The 11,827-nt window shown below is 42.3% G+C and overlaps 1 protein-coding gene across 1 annotated transcript; it reads left to right on the forward strand.

Annotated features, from left to right (window-relative positions):
- On the forward strand, positions 1 to 11,827 carry txndc11 (thioredoxin domain containing 11). The gene is made up of 13 exons (XM_047579375.1): positions 1 to 314; positions 1,397 to 1,493; positions 1,759 to 1,878; positions 2,264 to 2,361; positions 2,888 to 3,017; positions 3,166 to 3,259; positions 3,474 to 3,586; positions 3,681 to 3,884; positions 4,524 to 5,253; positions 6,993 to 7,180; positions 8,829 to 8,941; positions 9,026 to 9,106; positions 9,991 to 11,827. Exons 1-13 carry the CDS (start codon positions 190 to 192, stop codon positions 10,511 to 10,513), a joined length of 2,616 nt encoding a protein of 871 aa, XP_047435331.1. The 5' UTR covers positions 1 to 189; the 3' UTR covers positions 10,514 to 11,827.

Consider the following 11,827-nt stretch of genomic DNA (forward strand, 5'->3'; position numbering starts at 1 on the left):
GTCTACGTGTGTAAGAAAGGTTGGTCCGACAGTGTGTGCACACCTTAGACACTAGCAGCGCTCATGTCCAATCCAGGTTAGCTCCGTGCCCAGTCGAATCGGTCTTCCTCCTCCCTTGTTTAGGCAAATGGCTGCGTTGGGTGGCAGCCGGAGCGTATAAATGGAAGTGGGAGCCGACCAGAGGCTGTAATGCTGCGCCGGGTGCGGCAGTCTCTCCGGCAGGTGCTGTTCCTGATGGCCCGCAGACCGGATCTACTGTGCGGGGCTATCGTGCTCGGCGTCCTGCTCATACTGGCGGTTAAGTTCACATGCAGGTAAACGACAGCAGCCTCTGCGCGTCTTCTCATTTTGGGAGCTTTTGCTTTCTGTGTCCACGCGGATCGCGAGTCTGAGTGGACAGCAGAAGTGACAGGAATGATTCTGCTGTGGTGTTAAGACGTGAATTAGCTTCTGTTTATTATCCACACTATGGACTGTACATCATAACTCACCAGCTAATATGAAAACTGACGTCTGGAGGGGGGACTGGGAGGATTAGCTGATGCTTTAAACCACTTGTGCAGAGACTTGCACGACTATTTATCTGCATTATTCTGAAAGGACACGTGTATCAATTACTGCTACATTAAATAAGAGCAAACAGCCGCTGCTTTAATAAACCACGCCTTTGCATCACACTCGTTCTATAATGATCAACCAATTACTTAAGATGAACAACAACATAATTTACAAAGAAAGTAATGTTAAGGTGTAGCCCGAGTAAAATCACACTGCCGTCAACTCAGTGATATTATAATATTAATTTAAGATCAGAGCTGCACTTGTTGGTCGTGACTCATGAAAAGTTTTTTTTCTGACAATCAGTTGGTTATAATTCGCCAAATAAAAGCAGCATCCATATCTGGTTCTCCTATAGGTTGACTTGTGCTTCATTTGTTTATTAAGTGTCACTCGTCTTCCGGACAGATTCAACAAACAAGAGGCAAATTGCAGACAAATGATCTCAGGCACATCCTGCTTCTCATCCTGTTCAGTGTCTGTTTTCCTACGCAGGTGTGGACTCCAGGCCACAAGTCTCGCTTTGGCTTTGTGATTCATTTGGAATGCTCCTTGTCTTTCGCACCCCAGAGTGGGTGACATTTTTGGCTTAGCTCATAGCGTGGGCAAAATGGAAAGAAATCACCACACACTGTACCCGTGTACCTGTGTACACAAACTTGGTATATCTTCTGAATTTCAAAGTACCACTCAGGTATCAAAAAGCATCCCGACATGAATACATGGTGTCTTGATGTGTTTCCCCAGCAGTAGAGCAGATTAACTACCTTGTCATCTAATAATTTATACAGTTACCTCTCACACCTCTCACCATTACTCTTGTTGTTTCTTCCTGTAGCCGGGCTAAGAACGTGGTGGCGGCAGCTCGACCTCCGGTGCGGTTCTTCTCAGCAGAGGCCCCGGTAGTGGATCTCTACTTCGGCCAGCTGGATCAGGTGAGATTTAAGCACAGAGAAAACATTATGCAGTGTGATATGGCTCCAGTGTTCATAGAGATTTTGAAATACACATGGCTAAAGGATGTCAAACTATGAGCAAAGCATGCATATTAGGTGCATGGTTTAGCCTGATCATGAATAATCAAATTTTGAAAGTTGTGAGATTAATACACTGGTTTCTCTGTGCACTTTCTCTATAAGCAGTGAAGTGGAGAAAATAAGAAGAATTTCAGGTCTATAACATTTACCATGTTCCCTCCAGGTGGAGCGTCTGAGGAGCGTGGCCGAGGTGTCTCTTATTTTTTTCTATGCGCCGTGGTGTTCTCACTCCATGGCTGCCCGGCAGGAGGTGCAGCAGGTAGCGAAGAAGCTGGCCAAACAGGTACTAGAACCACCTGACAACCAATACCGCTCTGCATGATAAAGAAAATTAGGCCTCGTTCTTCCGTGGACAGATAGAATAGTAAATAGAATAGAGCTCTCAGGGCTCCATAAATAGATGCTTGTTGTTTAAAGTGCTCAGGAAAGTAGTTAATAGTTTTTATGAGTCTCTAAATGTCTTTTACAATTTACAAAGTCACACAAAACCTTAAATACAGAGCAAAAAATCTATTAACCAGAGAGTGATTGACTGCTGGGATGTGTTTTCACAGCTGCAAATGTTGTAAATCTGTATTTATTAAGTAACGTACCCTCCCCGTGGTCGAGAAATAGCTTTGTTCGCTCAGCTCTGTTTCGCTGACTGTCTCCTAAATGCATAAACACAGGTGCAGTTTGTGGCTGTTAACTGCTGGTGGAGTCAGGGGAAATGCAGGAGGCAAAACCGCTTCTATCAGTACCCCATCATCCATCTGTTTTATCGGAGGTAAGACGGCTTGTTATGCTCCTTTTGGGACTAATTTGTGTTCAGCGGGAGTAGTGGGTGGTTGAGGGGGTTATGTGTCAGACCTGCTTGAGTGCATTTTGTATAAGCGCCACAATGGTTTTGACTGCTGTGTTTTAACAAGCTCTTACTGCTACTGAAAATATCCCTTCAGATGGTTCTCACACATTTGGAGCTTATGAATAACTGTTTGTTTGCATCCTCGACATATATAAAACATTTTGACAGTATTTACTTCCTTGTAAAGCATTTCCACAACTCTGCCCCATATGTAAATTCATACACAGTATTCATACACTGTCAGGACTGTTAAGATTGCTGCTAACCTTTTATTTGACTAAAGATTTTAGACTTGTTTTCTGACTTTAGACTTGTTTTTTGCAGCTCTGTTTTCTATCCAGATTCTGTTTTATTTATTGATTTAGTCGATGTTGAATTGTATCCTAACTGGTGGAAATGAGTGCGTACTAATTGGTCCGTCACATTTCTTTCTTCCTTCTGTCTGTAGGTTTGGGCCAATCGAGTACAAAGGTCCATTTGTGGCTGCGTATGTGGAAAGTTTTATCCTCAAAGTCATCACACCGCTAACGTACCTCCCGTCTAGAGCGCAACTTGAAGAGTTCCTCTCCTATCACGAGGTAACGTTGAGCTTCAGCTTTGACACATGGAGTTTCTTTATTTCTCAGTTTCACTGTGGCACATTGTCTGTATCTGTATCACTGTGTCCATGTGTAGCTGGGATCTCTTTCTATATATTGTAATGGCTTCTCTCTTGTTTATTTCTAGCCTCGAGTGGTGGGTTTCTTCCAGTTTAACTCTTCGCCTCAGCCGCCTGGATACGTCACATATCTGTCCTCGGCCCTGCAGGCCTTAAGAAGGGGTACGAAGTACTTATATAGGTTTGAGACTGGGTCTTTTTTTACTCCATAAACAATATTTGATCACATTTAAAGCAAGACTAGAATTAACTGGAAAAATATGCTGTACATATGATAAAAGATATGATTACCATCTATGCAGTATTTCTCATTTGTGCGTAGAAAACAAAGAAAGGTTTCGGTCTTTATTCCTGAGTTTCTGTTTTTGTGGTGTAGATTTCCGTGGTGTTGTGCGTTTCGGGGTCGTGACCAACAAACAGGTGGCAGAAGCCATTTCCGTGAGAGAAGATGAAACTGTTTACCTCCACAGAAGACTCAACTCCTCTTTGGTAAGTCGTGTCACTGCGTGTTAATTAAGTAAACATTTTATTATAATTGTGATTTCACATGGGCATTTTGCTGTGTGTTTGTTCTTTCTGTCAGATTTTCCCTAGAAGGGAACGTAACTTCACGTCAGAGGCCATCTGTAGTTGGGTGTTTGAACACCGTGAAGCCGTCCTCCACTGGCTGCAGCCCCCAGGAACAAAGTCCCGTCTGCTGGAGCATGAGCTCACTAAAGGCCCTGCTCTACTGATGTTCCTGCCTCACAATCCACTGGGGTCCCAGCCCAGCATCTTACTACAACAGGTGAGTAATGATAGGTCACATGAAGCATTGGTAAAAACGTTTGTTTCTTTGGTGTACCACAGGGCTCACTTGTCGGTCCTCTTTGTTTTTTGTTTGCACGTATTCTTCTTGGGACATTATTTGATAATATTATTTTTTTTACACTGAATGATCCAGTTGATGTGTTAATAATTTACGGTACATATCCATGCTTTTATTTCATCCTTTTTGTTCCTTTTTGTTTGTTTTTGTTCCTTTTGTTGGCTTGAAGTCAATTTTAGATTTAAATTAAGGATGACTTACGCTCAAGGATAATTTGGATCAAGCTCCAAAACACATGTGTGAATCATTGTCTACTAACCTGTTTCCCCAGCTTTGAGCTTTTGTGTGGAGGGAAATGTGATCTTTCATCTCCTGTCTTTAGACGTGCTGTGTTTCCTCAGACAGGCATTTTCATACTTGGTTTCCCACCTGCTGTAGACACTGAATCTTTGTGTGTCATATTATATTTTAGTTCTTCTCTGTACATTACTGTATTTTATTGTGACCTATGTTGTGTACATTTACATGTCTTCGTATTATTTGTGAAGCAAAGTAAAGGTGTTTAGCTATATCATCATTTTTAAATCTATTTTTCTTTGTCTCTCTTGTCTCTCTTAGGTGGCAGACATTGCTGTGCGTTATCACTCTTGTGACAATAGTAACCACTCCGGCTTGGACAACACTTTCACCTCCCACTCACTGTGCTGCCAGTCACTTATTCTCCCAGAGTCAAGCACCAGTGTGTGTGAGGTTTGTCTAAGCTCGTCACGGCCGAGCCTCACCACCTCTTCCATTCTTTGCCCGCTCGCCTTCAGAGAAGACGTGTCTTTCAGAGACTGCTGCCTCCACCAGCTACCCTCCCCTATCTCTGTAAAAACTGCAATCTCAACGAGCTGTAGCACTTTTCTGGACAGCTACAGCCCGTTTACTCAATACAGTGCCTGCTGCAGAAAAGTAGAACCTCAACTCAACGAGTCACAAGCCAAAGAGGAGCCACACTTGCAAACAGTTCCCCTGACACCTCCTCCTTCTTCTCCTTCTCCTTCTCCTTCTTCTTCTTCCGTAAACCCTCCATCACCTGCCCCCCAGCAGGAGGGAGATGGCATCACAGGGCTACGTTGTCAGACCAATAGGACGCTCAGGTTTTATGTGCTGGATCTGGATCTGAACTGGCCTCTGGCAGTCAGGCTTGGAGCATCAAGCAACAGAAGTTCTTCTCTTCACCACGAGGCCGGTGCACAGGGTGATGGCAGCGGCGACAAGTCGTTCGCAGCTATCGTGAACCTGAAGGACGAGGTTCATTATGTTCTCCACCGCAACCCAGCGGCCACGCTGACGGAGTCTCTGGGTAAGACGAGGACACATGACTTGGCTGTGTTTAGTTAATATCAGGGCTCTACATGACAGTACATCCTAGTTGGGATGGAAAGAAAGCCTGTTGGAGGATTGGACTCAGGAGGTTTCTGATGTTGCTTCATGGTCTGACAAACACTTTGTCTGACGCTTACTGACCTTATAACTCATCAGAACAGGTACATTTCTGGTGTAGGGATACAGAGAGAAATAATCAAGTCATCAGAGCATTTTTATCTACGATAAACAAAAATCAACCATAAAAATACTGATAGGATAAAAGTCTCCTACAGGTTTTTGCTAATCCTCAGACATACCAGTATGATGTACTTTTAATCAGTGTTTGCATAATTTGATCCTTTTGATGAATTGGGCTATTCTTTGGTTTTCATTATTATTACTTCTTGCTCAGAAGCACCTACGTTGAGTTTGATTTACTGCTTCTGTGAAAACGAGCCTTCAGACATATGACAGTTTTGCATAATATGCTTATCTGGAGATTAGCGGACATGGATCAGTCATTCTCTTTTGCATACCTTATGCATACGTGAGAATTCGGGGAATATCCATGCAAAAAATATTTGCATCGAAATGGTCAATGGAGTTGGGATTTGTGTTAAATGTCAATGTGATTAGCTTTTTGTAATCGAAATAATAACTCACTGTTTGTAATCAATAGAAAAGTTCTGCGGTGATCTACAGTCACACCTGATATCAAATAGCAGCAGACTACAGTTATAATAAGTAGTGCATAGAGAGGGCACGGGGCACAACAGGAATAATTCAAGTTAAGAGAAATCTTTTATCAGCACCTATAAGAACGTCTGTAGTCAAAATGCATTTGCAAATCATTTAAACTCCACATTTAGCTGAAAATAGCACAAAGACAATGTTGATCAAATGTCCAAAGTAAATGATTTTAAAGTTTATTTGGACTTTGATGCAAGAAACAGACGGAAAAGGTGTAACATCTCACAGCCAAAGAGTCAGTGAGATGTTTCTCCAATGAGAGAACATCTCAGTTCTTTAGTCTTTAGGGTCTTTTAGAAATGAAGAAGTGGGGGGTTCAAAACTGTGAAAGAGTGGACAAATAGTTTATTAATAAAACTGCAAAGAACAATCGACTACACATCAAGTAACTAAAAGACTGTGAGAACTGAGAGAAGCCCAGTGTTGAACTCCAGTGATGTTCAGGGCCTGAGGCAGCACTGCTTTCACAACAGACACGTTTGTCTTGTTGAAATCACGGACTCAGGAACACTTCTGAAAACTAGTCAGTGAACTCAAACGATGTGTCCCCAAATGCAAATTCGTGTCTGCCGTGCGTAGGAAAAACTACACAAAAACAAGTCCTACAAACACTGCAGCCTTCTTTGGCCTGACGTGAAGAGGATGCAAACTCTCCTCTGTCATGACAAATGCAAAATCTCTTTAGCAGTCATGCATGGGGCCTCAGCGAGCACGATTCATCAGCCAATGGGCGTTTCTCAAAATAATGCATCCTTGTCTGTACTTCTTGTGAACATCTTGAGTCAAATATTGTTCCATTTTAAAGCATGTGTGTTGATGTGTTCTTGCTACGTGCACATCCTAGAAATCTACCTCCCTCCTTTATACTTTTTAAATTTGGTTATTTCTACCAGAAATGTCATAATTGTCATGAGTTGGTTGAACATCGTGCGATGTTACGACCCAAATAGTAACTCTCTGTTCCTGTCGTGTCTGTTGCTGAAGAGGCCTTCATCAGGAACTTCAGCGCTCCGTACATCCTCTTGCAGAGACACTTGGTTGGACAGGAGGACGGGAAGAGAGGTGAGGACGAAGCCAAGCGTCCAGACGAGCACCAGCGTTCACCTTCACGCCTCCTCATCACAGAACTGTCCACGTCCTCCTTCCTGCCCTACGTCATGGACGTTCAGAAGGTGATCACATTCTGTTCTTCAGCCTCTTTCTCATCAGGCATAACATTATGACCACCTTCCTAATATTGTGTAGGTGTCCCTGTGACACACATGCACACATATCAGTCATTAGTGGAGAGCTCTGGGATGCACTGCTTTCTTTCTTACTAGCTGAGAAGTTAGAGGTTTGCATGCAGCTCTTCATCTAACAGATCACTGTGGCCGCTCCTTCTTGATCCATTACTCCCCGCCATACCTTAATACTGTTGTTTCCCATTAAGGTCGCCACAGACAACCACCGCATAAAAATGCAGATATATATAAATACTGAACTACGTTCATCATTTGGACACACACGATCAGCCACAATAAAGCCACTATCAGGAGACGTAAAAAAAATTGACGCTCTTGTGACAATGCAATTTTCTGCTGGGAAGCTTTTGGTTCCAGTGCATCCCACAGCACAGATGCTCAGTCGTCAGTTTGGGATCTAGTGAATTTGGAGGCCAGGTCAACTCCATGTGCTTTTTTTAATTTTTTTTTATTTGTACCTACACCGTTTGTGTGTCAGTGTCAGGCTGCATCCTACTGGGGATGGCTGCTGCCGCCATCAAGGAGTGTCATTGCTTTGGGGTGGGGGTGTCTGGTCTGGTCTGGTCTAGGTGGGTGCTACATGTCTAAGTTACAGCCACATAAATTAATGTCAGGTCCAAAAGTTTCTCAGCAGAACACACTGAATTGTCAAGATGGTCAATGTAATTTACTTCTCCTGTCAGTGGTCATAATGTTGAAAATACAACCAGGTCTGATGGACTAATTAACGACACAGTCTAAGCCTAATCCTGTAACTCTTTGTCTGTAAAATATCTAATTACACAATTTTTATTAGCATTTCTACTACCTATAAATGATCTAGTAGTAACATAATATTCATAAATTTAAAAAAATCTTAATAAATGTCACTAGAATATGCACAAATCTGGCTTAACTTTTACCTTATTTTTCACGCCTGTCCGTGCATTTCTTTTTTACTTTGGCTTGGTGAGTCGATGTGTCACCATAAAAAGGGGTCAGCATTTGCATCTCTTATCTCCGCCGCACTGTTATTAGCTAGTTAACTTGCACAGCACCGGGGCACATATGGGAAGGGCACCTACGTAAGCAATGTCAATGCTATGATTGGCTGCGTAGCGTAAGTGAACCGTGTCGTATCATTGGCTGGACATCTGCCACTCACTGTGTTACACTGCAAAAAGTTACAGACAAAAATGTTATTGGTCTAATTAATTTACAGTTTATGTTGAATTTTATTTCATGCGCTGTATAGATGTTCTTGTGCGCTGAGAATGTGTGAGCAGTGTGCGATTGCTCAAGCGCGCAGCTCAGAGGGAACATTGAGTCTAAGTAACATCCACGTGAATGAAAATGCCTGATCGGTGCAGAGAGTGTGAGCCCTGCAGTGATCAGCGTGCTCAGATGTGGCTCTGTGGCTTTGACATGTTTTGCATTAACTGTACATGTAAATCAGCAGCTCTGTCAGACGACCTCAGTTTTCACTGTGACACATTTTTCCTGCACATATTAGAAAGACGTGAAGACACCTCAGTTTTACATTGTTTTTTTTAACTGAACTGAGCGTGAAATAAAATGGTATTTTTGTGCGTCTCAGGATGTGGTGCTGTTCTACTACACTCAGTGGTGTGGATTCTGCTCTGTCCTCAACCACATCATCATCCAGCTGGCCAGGTTACTACAAGGAAACAGCACCATCACCGTGGCCAGGTACAGCTTCTGTGTGTTCAGTTCTCGGATTTATATTTTCTCAGAGAAATGAGACGGAGTCTTAATTATTTTTCCTCTGTTTAGGGTGAATGTTGCACGTAATGACCTTCCCTGGGAGTTCATGGTGGATCACGTGCCCTCGATCCTTCTCTTTCCCAAACACAGGTGAGAATATTTGTGACAATGCCCTTTATTGACATTGCATGTCAGTGCAAAACGACACATTTATGTACAAATGGTGCAAAGAAGGTACAATTTACAAAGATTTACAGCTTAAGTTAAAATACGAAAAAAAAATATTGAAAATATACAAAAATTATAAAATAAAATATATATTGTTTTTATTGTTGTTGATGTCCAATAAAAAAAGTGAATAAGAAGTGAATTTAAGGTTTTTATTATATTATATATTTTATGCACTGCCATCACATAGCTATACACCTCTAAAAACATGAAATCGGTCTTAAATAAAAATTGTAGTCTAAGGAAATAAGTCGAAAGAAAAGTAAAGAAGAGAATAGTAAATGCACATTAATAATAATAATAAATCCATTGGAAGCAGAATTTTGCAGATGAACAGCAAATCTGCATTCAAATAAACTTATCTTAACTTTTACGATGAAAAGTATTATTAGGATAAAGGTTTGGTTATAAATTACTAGTGAACTGAGCCAAAGATTAATCAAATAATCACAAAATGAATTGATAAAAATAATCAGAGATTAATTGATAATGTATAATGTAGTGCTGTTTCATTGTGTTATGCTGTGAAGATGTTTTTATTATTTTGACAACCCCTTTTTTTAGTAAAACACTTTAACTCAACACAGCTTAAAAGCCCCATGAACGTCATCCTACACACTGTTACAACATGAATGAACATTAGATTTAGTGGAGGACTGTTATGTTAAAATGCATTTGTTTTAATTAGTGTACCTAATAAACTGGCAAGTGTGTATATGCTATTCCAAGACATCATGCTACCACCTGACCTGGTTAAATGCATAAAAATAAAAATAAAACATCTCTCCTTTTTTTCTTTCTTATAGAAAACACCTCAGCGTGAAGTTCCCTGACGACCTCCCCATCACGTTACCCAACCTCCTCCGCTTCATCCTGCAGCACTCGGGCTCCGTGCACCACGCCACAGACAAACCGTCTGCTGAGGCCGAGCTCCCGGGGTCCGGCGCCATCCTCCACGCTGAGTTCCGGGCGCTGCAGCGCGAAGTTCAGACCCTGCACGACGCCCGCGAGCGCCTTTCCCAACAGCTGGCGCAGCTCTGGCGGGACAACCGTCGGCTGACGTTCGACGCCCGCAGCCTGGAGGCGGAGAACGCCGAGCTGCAGCGGGAGAGGAGGAGTTTGGAGGCGCAGCACCGGGAGAAAAGCCGGCAGCTCGGGGAGGCCGTGAGGCGGCTGCAGGAGCTGGCGGACACGTCCGAGAGCCTCCTGAACGAGAACGCGCTGCTCAGGGTCCTGCTGAGGGCGCTGAAGGACAGGACAGAGGCTAGAGGGCAGGAGCCGGAGAGGAAAGAGGAAGAGCAGCAGAAACGAAGCCACATGGCGTCATGAGCACGAGACCCCAGGGGAGTCCTGTGAATGACGTGACAAAAGGAAATGAAGGATGAGACAGACACAATAAAATGAGGCTAAAACCTGAAAATGCAACAGCCAAGTGAATTTCCTCATGAGAGAAAAATAGGGAATGAAACGACCGTGATGTGTTTTTAAAAACCGCTGCTCAGTCGTGGGACTTTATGTTTGGAAACACAGAGGAAGAACAGTTGTCTCAGCGCCGTGAGGATTTGAGCTCATCCACTAAGAAACACACTAGTTTGTGAAGATGCTAGCATTTGTCCAGACTTGACGCTTGCAGAGATTTAACATGTGCAAGGAGGGAAGAAGTAACCTGAGTGAACGTGCCACACAAACCCTGCAGCCAAATCCAGCCTCCCTCAATAATTACTGTAACCTCATAAAAGCCTGTTTTTGTTCAACGAAGGCTGGATTTAAACTTCACACGCGACGGTTTGAAATCACCTGTAACCTCTGAAAATGGCTTGTGTAGTAAATTAAGTTTAACAGGGAACACGAGGTAGGAACAGCGGCCGTTTATTTTTTTTCTTTAACCAGAGTCCAGTTCCTGCTTCGTTTCACATTAAAAACCTGTTACCCGTAATTTACAGCCGACGTCCTGGAAACCTCGCACATAATTTGCTTAAAACTGCCTCGTATTCTGCTAATTTTAAGCCGTTGTGGTCACTTGCATTTATTCTGCCCCACAGTTGAATACTTGTGATTTTTCAGTTGCACTAGTTTTGTGTTTTTGAATTGATAAATACAATCACAGATTCGTGTTTCTGTGATTTGTTTTTTTTGTTTGTTTGCATATTCACGTCATGGATTTCTGCTCATGCATCAGATATGTGAAACATTAAGGACTAACACAAGTAAAACGGTTTCCTGGAGAAGGGTGCTACGTTAGTTACACACAAGTGTTTTTAGGATGTCTTTCGTTTTGAGTGATGCGCAGTAGCGGTGGCCGCATGTGGTTTGGCTGCAGGGAAAGAACGCCACTAATGAAGCTGAGATGTTATTTACTGAAGATCTACTGAAGATGTGCTCGGTTGATGTTTAGGTGAGCTTAAGAACACTTGAAATGATCAAAATTATTATTATTTTTATTTGATTTTTTGTTTGTTTTTTTTTCTTTTCGAAGGGGATAAAGTTGTTTTGTTAAACCGATCTATTTTTACAGGAATCCTTGAGTCACTAAAATAAATATTTCTATGTAACTATTCAGGTATTGCAAACGAGATGCTGCAATTGTTTACATGTGAAATATTGCACCGATTTTTACTGATTAAAACATTTTCATCTTATAAA

This window comes from Mugil cephalus, chromosome 2 (assembly GCF_022458985.1).
Source record: "Mugil cephalus isolate CIBA_MC_2020 chromosome 2, CIBA_Mcephalus_1.1, whole genome shotgun sequence".
Classification (NCBI taxonomy): domain Eukaryota; kingdom Metazoa; phylum Chordata; class Actinopteri; order Mugiliformes; family Mugilidae; genus Mugil; species Mugil cephalus.

Bases quoted from the DNA above. Each gene is read 5' to 3' on its own strand.
- txndc11 (XM_047579375.1), top strand. From the start codon at position 190: ATGCTGCGCCGGGTGCGGCAGTCTCTCCGGCAGGTGCTGTTCCTGATG. The intron at 2,362-2,887 runs GTAAGACGGCTT...TTCTGTCTGTAG, and splicing joins ATCCATCTGTTTTATCGGAG to GTTTGGGCCAATCGAGTACA. The intron at 7,181-8,828 runs GTGATCACATTC...TGTGCGTCTCAG, and splicing joins ACGTCATGGACGTTCAGAAG to GATGTGGTGCTGTTCTACTA.